The sequence below is a fragment of the Cnephaeus nilssonii genome, assembly GCF_951640355.1.
Source record: "Cnephaeus nilssonii genome assembly, chromosome: 17".
In the NCBI taxonomy this organism is placed as follows: Eukaryota; Metazoa; Chordata; class Mammalia; order Chiroptera; family Vespertilionidae; genus Cnephaeus; species Cnephaeus nilssonii.
Window position 1 is genome coordinate 42,684,168 of NC_137088.1, and position 13,831 is coordinate 42,697,998.

At 44.7% G+C, this 13,831-nt stretch overlaps 1 protein-coding gene across 1 annotated transcript in view; it reads left to right on the forward strand.

Annotated features, from left to right (window-relative positions):
* Nucleotides 1–13,831, forward strand: part of CACNA2D3 (calcium voltage-gated channel auxiliary subunit alpha2delta 3) — a gene marked incomplete at both ends in the record, with an annotated part of 817,125 nt that overhangs the window by 501,094 nt on the left and 302,200 nt on the right. Inside the window, one exon of the mRNA XM_079795466.1 lies at nucleotides 9,865–9,943. Coding sequence (XP_079651592.1) covers nucleotides 9,865–9,943 — 79 coding nt within the window. The remainder of the gene's footprint in view (nucleotides 1–9,864; nucleotides 9,944–13,831) is intronic.

Genomic DNA, 13,831 nt, shown 5'->3' on the forward strand with positions numbered 1-13,831 from the left:
GTGTTCCAGGTCTTGGGAACACACTGGAACCCTGGAAGGGGCAGAAGTTGGTGTCCAGGAAATGAGAATCTATAGATTACCAAACCCCACAAATTATTCTGATACACAAGCCCCTCCCCCACACCCCAGGCCCATGTCCCTACCTGTCTGCCTCTTGGAGAATCACAAGTAAATGGAATTAACACTGTCCTCGACAATATCCTTGCAGTTGTCTGATGAGTCCTTGACTGTCTTATTGACAGTGAGCCCCGGAAGGTGGTAGGTTAGGTGACAGCAGAAACTGCTATTTTCAGCTAATTCTTAGTGACAGGGAGGATTGGTTGGGAAAATAGAAGTGACAAGAACCTTGGAAGAAAACAAATGTGCTAGCTTAGAATTCACAACAGCTGTAGGTTTTAATGAATTTGAGAATGATTTGGACAGAATTCCAAAATTCCAATCCTTGACCTATGACCTTCTGCTGTGCTGATGCAGCAGGTCGGGCAGGGAGTGAGTGCTTTCTTCAATACAGGCTGCTTCTTACTCTGGGGCTTTGACCCAAATCCCAGTGACAATTCACAAGGGCCACATCTGTGCCCAAGGCAAATAGGTTCTGTTCCCTGATCCACACCCTTGAGTAGGCGGCAGAAGAAGGCAAAGACAGATTCATGGGTGAGGAACACTAAGGAAAAAGGACCTTGTCTCTCAGGTCCAGAGAAAGGCAGGCCTGGTCATGTCTTCAAACTTTGCACCCTTTGTTCTTTTCCCGTACATTTTCTCTTTAGGGTCCAGGCAAAAAGAACCATTGGACGTTCCCTCTTATAATGAACCTAGATAGCCCTGGCCAAGTTCTCAGTGCATCTTAATGATTCTCCAAAGGTTAATAGAAGTAGCCATTGTTACACCTCCGATTGTGTTAGGAACTGGCAATCCCATTGTCCCTGGTAAAGACAAATACCAGTGATGACTTGTCAAAACTCTCCCCTAGGGAAAATCCTATTCTTCACCCACAAAAATCAATTTCCTCTTCAATAAACCCTCTGGGCAGTGTGAGAGAGCATCTGTGGACAGGAGATTCAACTTTCTTCAGCCCACTCTGTGTGGTGTTATTGAAGAAAAATTAATCTGAAACACAAGTGGAATGCAACCCTAGCTTACTGGAATTCATGGCTTCAGACCTGTCTTTTTATCTGTTATCTCACTTAGTATTAATTACAGTGAGTGGGATGCGGGGGCGGGGGGGAGGGCGTGATCCACCTGCTATAGGTATAAAGCACAGCTCACAGGGTTTAACTAACTTACTCAGATCCCTGCGCTAGTACTAAGTGTGGAGTTGGAGCTACGTGGAACCCAGGTCTCCTGATTCCTGGCTGTTTTGAAGGTAACTCAGGATTTGTTTTAATCTGAGATGGTAAGGCACGCAGACATGGGGATGACTGTCATGAGGAAAGAAGTTTATTATACTCATAGGCTCCTAGAAGCCAGGGTCATGCCATACCACAAAAAGCCACATGGCAGTACCAAGGCCAGATATGGACAGAGAGGGGGGGTATTGGTGGGCTGAAGACTTCATTGTGGATCCCCTGAGAAGAAAGAGGCAAAGCAGGGTAGGCAGGTTTAGGATTGAATATTATATCCGGTTCTGGGGAGTAGGGGCTGCCCCTAGTTGCCCGTTGCCAGGCCCCCGGGTGTAGGACAAGTGAATAATGGCCCAGGCTGTGAGCACCTGAGTAAAGGAGGTGGCTGAGGCTTTGGCTCTGGATTGGTTGGTTTGTCTATCTAGGTGCAGTTGTAGGCAAGTTGTATACTATCCCCAGGGATTAGCCGAGCCTGGGAGGGGCCGTCCCTCCACAGTAGCATGGCTCCGGAGAACAATAGACCATCAGAGATACCAAAAAATAAAAAGACATGGTCAGTGCACTCACTGATCTGCCCCCTGGATGAATTTTATCACCCCCACTTTGAGGGCATTGCTGCTTGACTTCATACCGATCTACTACATGGTGTGTAATCTCCTCTGTTTCCCTATGCTAAACCAGGCCACAGTCTCTGTGACCCAGCGACCCCCATCTCCTTCACTTTGACCATGAAACTGAACTCCCATCCCCTCGCTGGGATTTTTTTCTGATTTGGGATCTTTTCAATACCACACACAAGGCATCAGGGACTGTGCTCGAGAGAGCGGAGATTATACAGATTCTCAGAGCGTCCCCAAGTGACAGTTCATTTTTCATAATGATCTATGATATTCATTTGTTGAAATTTTATTACTTTTGTAATTTAATTCAATTTTCCCCATTTCATTCCTGCTCGGGGCAGCGTTATCTTATTTGCCTCTCTCATCCTCCAGCTGAGGATGTTTCTCCTTTTATTGTGAGCACGATGGCATCCAGATTAAAGCCGCCTGCTCAATGGAACTGTTTCCAGTGGTGTCAGCCTTCCCTGAGCCCACCTCTGCTTGTGCAGCATTTTCAGGAAGACACCTGGTGCCAGTGATTTATCAAGCATTTTGGAGAATAATCAAGGCCTGACCCTCATCTTCCGCTTAGAGATTAAAGATCATATTCAGAAACGTTTCCCTGCACCAGCAATCATAGAAATGAGCAAATAATACTAGAAGTGGGTTAGGAATATCTTTTATGAAGATACATATGAAGAATGTATTGAGCAACATCAAATTGACTTTAAAACATAACGACATCAGGAGACATCTCCCTAAGGCTGAAGCCATGCACCATTTTTGAGAAATCCTGGAGGTATTTTAGGAAATGATTGAGTTGGGCAGTGAGTCGGAAGGGTCAGGAGCCGGTGAGAAGACATGCAGGTGAGTCCTCCGGCTCACTGGCGGAGCTGCCACTTAACTGAATTAAAATTCAGAACCCATGGGTGTGGGCCCCTGTAGATACTGGAGGACTCTTTTTAGCAAATTTCGTTTATATCTATAACCCATATAACTTGTAGGTTTTTAAAGGTAGAAATACTGGGTCTATAGTTAAACGTTATTTTAAAATAGAAGCTTGCTTTCTCTCTCCTATCACAGGAAAGACTGTGATTCCAGAGGCTGCTAAGCGCCCCGGCCCAGGCCCTTTCCCCAGCATCTGGGGGGAAGAGTGGGCTTATTGTAATCTTAAGAAGCAGTGCTTTTCGTGTGAACACCAGCTCAGCAGCCACAGGCATCGGGCACAGGTCTGCCCTTTCCTGCTAGCCCAGGTTGGTCGATGTCTGATAGTCCTGCCTTGTTGGATTGACATAGCTTCTTTCAAAATGCCATCCTGAGCCAGTGCCTCTCTTTTTGTTTTTAACCACCCACTGGACTGTTCAGCCTCGACCCTGACACTCAATAGAAGCATCTTTATTGGGAATGGCTCCAGTGTTTCCTTTTCCCCCCTTATTTGTTGATTGATTGATTAAATCAATTGGGTGACATTGGTTAACATTCCAGTGATTTTTAATTCCCAGTCCCGCTTTCCTTTGCTCAGGCCTCCTTTTCTTTGTGCTATTTCTGTTTTTCTTATGTGTTGGACTTAGACCACCTGTGTCAGACCCACCATGAGCACTTTTGGAAAATCTAGATGCCTGGGCTTAATCTGAATCTCTGGAGGGTGGGTGCTGGGGGCACCACCTTTCACATGTGATTGAAAGCCCCTAGTGATTCTGATGCCCAGAGAAGTCTGACAGCTCTCTCCACCCTGGCCAGAGCCACCTTCACCTCTCACGTGAAACATTTCAGTGGCCTCCTCCTCCTTAGTGTCTGTTTCTACCCTTATCTCCCTGTGGCTGTGGTTCTCAAACTTGGCTGCACATTGCAACTCCATCAGGAGATTAAATGTTGGGGTGTGCCTGATTTAATTGATCTGGGATGGGACCTGAGCATTCAGAGTCATATCATCACCAGGGCAGCCAGGATGATCACAATGGTCCATGGCTATTCTCCACATGCAGACAGAAGGGCCTTTTACAATTTTATATGTTGCTCATGTCAGGCTTCTGCGTAGTCCCCCTGTGGTTTCTGTTTTTGCTGGGGGAAAAAAAAAAAGCCCACTTGCCACAAAGGCTCACGTGATTTGGCCTCTGTTGTCTGTCTTAAGTTCATCCCCTACGGCCTCTTCTAGCTGACTCCACCCATCCCTGTTGGTCTCTTTTATACCCTTGAGCATTGATATTTCAAGGACTTTGTACCATCTGGTCCCTTCGCCTGGAACATTCTTCCACAATAGCCATATGTCTTGCTCCGCCACCCCATTTGGTCCGGATTCCTGCTCAAATATCACCTTATCAGGGAAGCCTTCCCTCCCTTCCTTCCTAAAACAGCCGCCCCATTGCTCTCCATTGCCTTACCTTGTTTTATTTTCTTCATAAGCATTTAATCCAACAAATAAACAAACGTTCTAGGTGAATTTGCCATTTATTATCTGTTTCACTCTCACAAAAATCTAAACTCCCCGAGGACAGGAAGTTTGTTTTATTTATTCATCGGATCCCCAACACATAGTAGGTGCTTGAAGTTACTTGTGATGGATAGTGAATTGCTGCTCTTGGACTGTCTCAAAAACATGGGCGTTGGTGACCTGCCACTCATTACTAGGGACCTGTGAGTGGCAGCAGCCTGTTCTGGCTGTGCAATGCCCCCTGATAGCTTTATTGGCAGCTGCTTCTCCTCCCCTATTTTAATGGTTGTAGAAAGGAGAGAATTTGACTCATGACCCCTGCAAATAAGACTACCTCTGTTCACCAAAAGTTGGAAGGAATGACGCCCCCTCAAGTTTTTGCTGGAAATTGCATCTATATGAGAAAGAAACATAAATCTATTTTTTGGAAAAACTGGGTTGTTTCTTGTTTGTTTCATTTGGGAACTTTTATACTAAGTAGATTAAGTTAAGTGACTTTGAAATGTCCACATCTTAACATTTTATTAAGCCTAACTGGGTTTAGAGAACATTTAAAGACATCCAAACTTAAATGGAAGATCAAAATGAACTAATAGGTTGATGCAGACATTTTTCCACCCTGCCTTTGTGCCGGTTAATGAAAGTGGTGCCTTCGTGCCTGAGGACGATGAGCGCAGAGGCCTGGCTCTCCGGGGAACTCTGGTGTGTCCTGACAATGGCCCTGGCTGAACTGTGCAGTGATGCCTTTTCATGGTACGCACCTGGCCCTCAGGACCACCCTCCATCTGCTAAGGCAACTTGCCACATCAGAAAAGTGGTTGGACTCAAGGCAGACTTGTGAAAGTTTGTTTGATGGCACTTCCTAGGGAAAAACTCTCCAACCCTTGGAAATAAAATCCATCAGGCAACAGGATCTGTCAGTGATGGAAATGAAGAACAATTTAAGTCTGTTACACAGAGGTTTCACACTTAGTTAATTGAGCAGTGGAATAAAGCGGCCCACCCGGGAAGGTGTGAGGCCACATTTAATTTCCACGTATCATCTCTTCTGTGTTTGATGTTCGCTGCCATGTTTATGCTTCCTATGTCCTTACAGAATGGTTCCCGAAACAGGGGCGTCCTTACTTTCTTTTTATTTTATTACAATTATTTTTTAATATGTTTTTGTTGATTTCAGAGAGAGGAAGAGAGAGGGGGAGAGAGAGATAGAAACATCAATGAAGAGATACAATCATTGATCAGCTGCCTCCTGCAAGCTCCCTACTTGGGATTGAGCACAAATCCTGGGCATGTGCCCTGACCAGGAATTGAAATGCTACCTCCTGGACCTAGCCTGTTTGGCTCAGGGGATAGAGCATTGGCCTGCAGACTGAAGGGTCCCAGGTTTGATTCCGGTCAAGGGCACATGCCCGGGTTGTGGGCTCGATCCCCAATGGGATCCTATAGGAGGCAGCCAATCAATGACTCTCATCATTGATGTTTCTATCTCTCTCTCCCTCTTCCTTCCTCTCTGAAATCAATAAAAAATATATTAAAAAAAAAAAGAAATGCGACCTCCTGGTTCACGCGTTGACTCTCAACCACTAAGCCACACCAGTCAGGCGGGATCTCTAATTATTAAAGCAATACTTATTCAATTGTGAAAACATTCAAATGAAATTGAAATTTCTGAAGTAATAAGTGTAAGTCTCTTTTTAGAAAAAATAGGATTCCATGTTACACAATATCCTACAACCTGCTTTTTTCCCCCTTACAATTTCTGATGGATGTCTTTCTACATGAATACATAGCTGCATGGTGTTCCCCTGCATGAATAGACTATACCTTTTTAGCCAATCAGCTATCATGACACACTTAAGATTTAACAGTTTTTGAACATTACAAATAATAGCATTGAACATTCTTGTATTTTATCATTTTAGTATATTTGTGAAAATGTATAAAACGGAGTTACAGGGCTTTAAGAGGTGACGCACTCTACAGTCCTCCTACCCCTTCCTGTCATCCTTGTTACCACCTTGGCCCCCAGAGGCATTGTATTTGTTATCCAGGCTATCAGATAAATGCCTAGAGGTAGAATTACTGGTTCTAAAACATTACAGCTATAAAATGCAATTGCTATTGTTAAATTGCTCTTCAAAATATTTATTTTGGATGAAATCTCTCTTCTTTTTGTTGCCAGTTGAAAGGCAGAATTGTGAGAAGTCCAGGGTGTGAGCCCAGCATCGTTTGATTATGTTTATTTTATAGGCAGAGATGCAACAAGTCGTTTCCACGCCATTTCTACTCAGATAAGGAGGCCAGTCCCCTGGGAGCCAAGGAACGCACATCAATGGAAATATTAAAGATGATTCTGATTTTCTTTCACAAACCAACAAAACAAATATACTGCCATAAATCCCTTAGCAACATACCTGACCCAGGGGAAGGTGCTGACAGTAGAAGCCACAATGGTGGTGGTGGTGAGAGGGTGGGGGCTGGTTTTCATTATTGTGATGATTGTTAGCACAATTACTCTTGAGCAATGCAATCATGTCTGGTCTGAAGTCTGGCACAATCCTACTGGTTTTCCAAATGGGTTGCCATCTTTTAAAATCAGGAATTATGGAATGATTCGCGGCATTGTTCTGGAGTTTTAACTATGCCTCTGAGAGAACTCAGTTTATCCTGTGGCTCTTCATCTGGAGAGCAGAGGAGGTTTGGCACATACAGGCACCTTTACCCAAGACCAAATGGGTTGCTTTGTGTTGGGTCTTTTCCACTTTGCCTACAAGACAGACTCATAGCTGCATTTCCTAAGAACCATCTATTATGCTTTCTGCTTGGTTAAGAGCTAGTGGGCATGCAAGTTTTTATCAGTCTAGGGTTTCCCCTTTAAATAGCTTAAGTGGGAAATGGATGGCAAGGTGTTATGAAAGCAGCCTGGGTCGGGTCTCAAGAGCCTGGAGTCCAGTCCGTCTCCTGTGGGTGCTGCCTCTGGACTTCGGAGCTGGGTGGGGATTTCTGTGTTGGAAGAACCAGCGTCTGCATGGGGATAAGAGGAGACACCAGTGTTACTTGAGGTCTCGGGACGCAGAGAGAACTCTGATTAGATCAGGACTTGAAATTAATCAAATCCCTTTATTTCACTGGGCCTCGGTTTCCACTAAATCAGACATCAGCTAAATGCCAACAGTGGGCAGACAGGCAAGTGAACAGGGGACAGCTCTGTGTTGGAGGGTCAGTGGTAACCACCTTGGCTGCACAGACCCCAGTGGGAATAGTGGGAGAAAGAGGGAGGAGAGTGAAGAGATGCCACGCTTCCCGGCTGGCTCCTCCACCAGGAAGCCCCCTCGAAAAAGCTGTGCTGGGTGAAATGACTGCCTCACCAAAGGAAAATGAGGACAGACTATGGCTACATAACAATAATGTATATTTTTAAACACCTTTTTAGTTGGAAATAAACCATCACTTAAAAACTAGTCTTCAAGTTGTAATTTCCAGTTAAGCACATACTCCTAATTACAATAAAATCTTCATTTTTGGCACTCAGATATTTGTATTCACTCATGTCTTGATCTGTGATGTTATGAGCACTGTGCTCCATGGGGCCATGGCCAGGGGCAAGAGACCTAGCCCCCTTTTTTCCCTCATCAAGTGGATAGTCTAGTGGAGATCAATCTCACAGAGGTAACCACACAGATATTAGTCAACCACAGTGGAAAAAAGACTCTGAAGGAGCAGCGGGCATGCCTAACCTGGTCTGGTTGTGACTGAAGGACTGAACTAGGCCTGCCAGGAGTTTTATTTGAACTGTGTAGTGTGGACCCACATCTCACTTTCAATTTGAATGAAAGGGCTTTAACACTTTTAATTCTTTATCTTTCTTCTATCTAACTCTCAAGTACCACTTTGGGAGGTGGATTGTGGTTTATTTAAAATAATTCTCTCTGATTATTTCACTTAGCACAGTATTCTCTAAGTGCATCCATGTTGTTGCAAATGGAAAGATTTCATTATTTTTATGGATGAGTAATATTTCTCTCTCTCTCTCTCTCTCTCTCTTTCTCTCTCTCTCTCTCTCTTTCTCTTTCTCTCTCTCCCCCTTCCTCTCTATATCTTATCTCTCTTTGTTCACATCATATCTTCTTTATCTACTCACTTATCGATGGACACTTGCTTCCACGTCATGGCTATTGTAAATAATGCTGCAGTGATATATGGGTACATAAAGGGTGGGGCAAAAGTAGATTTACAGTTGTTCATCTGGAAAATAATACAATACTTAATACATAAAATACTAGAATAAACTCTGTGTTTTGAGTACTCACAACTGTAAACCTACTTTTGCCCCACCCTGTATAGCTTTTCAAATTAATGTTTTTGTTTTCTTCAGATAGATACCCAGATGTGGAATTTCTGGGTTGGATAGTAGTTGTATTCTTAATTTTTTTGAGGGACCTCCATACTGTTTTCCATAGTGGCTGCACCAATTTACAATCCCACCAATAATGCGAAAGGGTTCCCTTTTCTCTCTATCTTCTCCAAATACTATATGATTTCCCTTATGTGGCAAATCTAAAACACAAAACAAAAAAACAAACAAAACAAAACAGTAACAGACTCTTAGATACAGAGAACAAACTGATGATTGCCAGAGGGGAGAACAGGAGAATGGGTGAGAAGGGTGAGAGGGAATAAGAGGTACAAAGCTCCGGTTTAAAGGTAAAAGTCATGGTGATGACATGTACAGCATAGGGAAAATAGTCAATATTATTGTAATAAACTTTGCATGGTGACCGATGGTCACTCGTATTGTGATGATCACATCATGAGAAATACAGTGTTGAGTCACTGTTGTACACCTGAAACTAATATATAATGTATGCCAACTATAATAAAAAACAAACAAGTATTCTGCCCTCATGAGAGAGAGTTAGGAAAACAATAGAAAAGAACAGAGCCGGGGTTTTACATGTGTTGAAGCCGAAACCTTAGGAAAGCTTGAGAGGGTCCCCACTGGTCTCCTGGCTGCAGGCTGCGCCCAGTTATTTACCTCCTAAGATCAAGCCAGGGACCACAGATGGCAAGAAGGTCTGCAGCCTGTCCTCACCACGGGGGGGAAATGTTGAGGGTCCTTCAGTGGCATTTTTATTCCCAAGAAGAGCACACTCTGCATTTCCTGTGTGGATCTGGGCCAGACCTGGATACTCCTTGTCCATATGTGTGCAGCAAACCAGGCCGGTAATGTTGCCAGTCTCCCATTTCACGTTGTTCTCTGTCGCGAGCTCCACACCGAAAAACAACCACCACCAGTGCCACATGGTTTCAAAGATCAAAGGCCCCAGTTCTGAATATATTTCAAGCTGACTGTACTTCAAATGTTTTAAACATGTTCCTCCAGATGGGAAGCATGGGGCATTAACGAGGTAAACCACATGTGCGTGAGCCGGGATGTGGTCTGTGCAGGACAGTGAAAAGGGAACTGCGCTGATCCGTGTGTTTGCCTTCCCCTCAGGTCCGCATCTTCACGTACCTCATTGGACGGGAGGCGGCTTTTGCAGACAACCTCAAGTGGATGGCCTGTGCCAACAAAGGTAGGTCCCTCTGATGGGCCTGGCTCCCAATGCCTTCTCCTTGGATGCGCAGAAATCAAGATAGTCATGAGGAAGTGGAGAATTCCAGGAGAAGGCTGTGAATCCTAAGATAAGGTCTGGGTGTTTCTAAATGATTTTTTATAAACTTGTAACAGCTTCTCCCAAAAGATGCTTATAAAGTTTGAGGACATAGTCAAGCAGAGTGGCTGAGCCTCTCCACTTTAATGCTCAGTAGCTGAGGGGCCTTGGGAGAGTTACTGTGGCAGAGCCGTTTACTGTGCACCAAATATCCACCTGCTTGCTCAGCATTCCTGGTCTCTTGAGCCCCAGGGGGGCCTCCACATTGGTTCTGGCCAATAGTCTGTAAGGAAAACCAACCTGGTCATTTCTGGGATAATGCATTTAAGAGCTGGTGCGGTGGTGTCTACGCTCTGGCTCTTGTGAACTCTGAAACTACATGATGGAATAGTCATGAAATGAACAACCTCCATCAGCCTGGGGCCCTGAGTCACCACATGGAGCGAATGCCTTTCCACTCCCCCTGTCCGCTGCCATAGGCCAACCCACACTGCATACATAGTGTGTGTGATGAACCTTAGTGTTAAGCCACTAGGGTTTCCGGTTTCCTATGTTCCCATAGCATGACTTAGCCTACACAACCAATTAAGTCTAGTTTGAGTTAAAACAAAGTTATTTTAGTTGCAAGCAACCAAAGTCGTTCCCTGAAATTAAAAAGAGGAGTGTTTTGGAGAGAGAGGGGAGTGACTCAGAATCTAGACGGGGGAGGGAAGCTTGTGTCCCAGGAGGACCAGGGATCTGTGTTTTTGTGTGTGTTTTTTTTCCCTTCTTAGTTTCCTTCTACATTCTGTGCATTCTTCCTCTCTGTAGGTAGACCTTCTCTGCTATGGTAGACCTTCTCTGCTATGGCATAGGCATATTCAGAAATTCCCACCCTATGCCATGTACACCCATCTAACCACCAAAAGGGATTATGACCCAGCTTGGTCCAGCCGCCCCCCCCCCCCCCACCTCCGCCTGCTGATTTGGGTATGGGCAGAGATAAGCCCACAGTGAAAAACATATGCACTCTGAGGGGCCCAGCACTGGGTGTGGTGGGAAGTTCCCAGAGAATAGGGGCATGGCCAGGCAAATAAATCTCAGCCTGTCTTTCCCATTGCTTGGCATTGTCTTCAATTATCTGCTTCTACTAGCAACAATATTTTAAGCAAGTCTCATTTTCCTCATTGAACAAGTAGAAACCTGCATGGAAGTCAACATTTCCTTGAAGCTATAAATAACATATTCTATGATTAATTTAGTTTATTGGCTGGCTCCCCTCACTATAGGTATCAGTAATATGATTATCTCAGAGCTAATGCATTTGGCTCCATTTCAGGGGACACATGGGAGGACCGCGGGCATGAGGGGGTGGAAGCTGATGCATCCTGTTTCCTCTGGGGAAAGGATCCATTCTTGAAACAATTTTTGGAGCTTTGTTGACATTTGCAAATCTTGAATGAGCTCCACTTTTCCTGTTTTTCTTTTCCCCTTTATTCTGCGGTCTTGAAAAAAAAGAGTTCTTTTCCATTTTTTTTAAAAAAATGTTGCTGTTATTCTTGCCACGTTGAATTGCAGTTCTCCCATCGGCTAGGATGCAGTTAGTCATGGGTTATTGTTTTTACCACTGTCTGTGTCCAGCTGATGAAAATTACTCGAATTGAAGTCTTGTCTTAATCAACTAATATTACACCATAATTTAGTTTTAGTCATTGTTTATAAGAATCTCTGAAGCATCCTTTTGAAGATAGTTTAGTCAACTTGGAGTATTTCAGGGTCTGGCTATAGCATACAGCCCTTTAGATTTAAAAGTTCTGCGTACAGACACATGGAAAATCCAAGGAGGTAATAGTAGCCGCTGAGCTGGCCGGGCCTTGGATTCCATAGTGATTCTCCTTCCCTTCCTGTCTAAATCCAGTCATTTCCTTCCCTGCCAGGGCCAGGCCCTCTCAGAAGTTTCACCTCCTTACTCTGCTTCTCTCCTGAAGGGCCTCGGGAATAAAATGTCATTGTTTACCACTCTTCAAAGTAGCAGCTGCCATCAAAACGTTAGGTTCCAGTCATCTGTGCCCATATAAACACTGGCTTCGCGTTGCGTCAGTTATGGGGTTTTAGACCACGTAACATCAGTGAGCAAGTATTCTTCTATGGTCATTAATTAAATCATTGTTTATAGTCTCAGATTGTTATAGTATGGAGGCAGCATAACATTTTTCATCTCAAGTGACATGAGGTCCAGAGGGGCCCCCCTTACATATTTTCATCCTGACTCAGACAAGTGCTTCAGTGAAATGAGTCATTAACATTCAGGGGCCCAAGCAGACTCGGGGAGAGCCCAGGGAGAAGCTTGTCGGCGGCCGGGCCGGGCCTGGCCACGGTGGCCCTCGGGAGGAGCAGGAGCTGGGCCCACACACCTTCCCCAGTCAGGGGGAGAGGAGCCACTCTCCTTACAGAATTTCTTGCTTGCAAGTCTGGTAGCCATGGAGACTGTTCTCAGCCATTGGACCTCAGACATGTCCCCTGGAAATGGGTATCTGGGGATGTGTATGCCCCTTGCAGGAGTTCGCTGCCTCCTCCGATCTACTAGCAAAACCAGAGGCCTGGAGCTCATTGGTTTGTCTCATTTTATGCACAACTAGGTCCTATCTTGAGGGAAACGGCCCTAATGAGGCAAAGCAGCAAACCATTTACAATCCATTAAAGTGATCATTGCCACTGTACAGTGGCTGGTGGATACACAGTTCCGAGTTCATACTATTGGGTAAATAAGTGAACTGGGAAAACTGAAGAGAGGGGCCGACGCGCCCTGATATGCCATAAAGCCATGATGACCTTCTCTAATGCTCAGTGTGCCAGGATTTTAAACAAGCACCGCCCACGTCTCCTTCGGAAATCAGCGAAGGGAGTGCTTTCCAGCTGTGCAAACAGAGGGGGCCTCACTGTTTGGGCTCTCAACCCATCAGTCATCGTTAGGGCGAATGGACATGCCACAGGAGTCTCTCTTGGTTGTCTGCTCCGCTTGTCCCTTTCTGATAGGTTAATGGTCATTCTGTCCTTATGTGAAAGCGAGCTAGTGGCCTGAGCCCTCCTCAGAAGTTCAGACCCACAGCCCTTTTTCCATGAAAAAATTCTGACCCTCACGCTACCTTTGTTTCCAAGGGTCTTGGCCCCTAAAAGATAGCTTCACATTTATGAAGCCAGAATGGTGGTAGGTGAGGGAAGGGGAAAGTGGCCATCAAACTTTCACTATTTTGGAACAAGTGGAAGAAGACACAAATGGCGGTTATTCAGAAAAGTTTGTGTAATATTTTTTGTACCCTTTGACCAATATCTCCCCATTTCCCCTAACCCTCAGCCCTGGTAACCACCATTTCATTCTCTGTGTCTACAAGCTCAGCTTTTTTAGGTTCCATATGGATTCCACATATAAGGAATATAATTCAACATTAGTCTGTGTCTGCCTAACCTCACATAGCATAATACCCTGCAGCTCCATCCATGTTGTCCCAAATGGCAAACTTTCCTTCTTTCTCATAGCTGAATGATACGCCACTGTGTGTGTGTGTGTGTGTGTGTGTGTGTGTATTGACGGACACTTAAGTTGTGTACATGCCATAGAACATGAAGATGCTGCCCCTGTTGTTTATAACAACTAAGGATGACCAACTAAGTGTAATCCTCAGTGGTTATAAGGATGACTGTGCAGGGAGAGTGCAACAGTACTTTTGTGACTTATCTCTCTTGACCCTCACTAAAGCTCTATTAGGTGCTTGGGAAGAAAACTGAGATCTAGTTTTCTTTCCTAAAAAATATATTTTTATTGATTTCAGA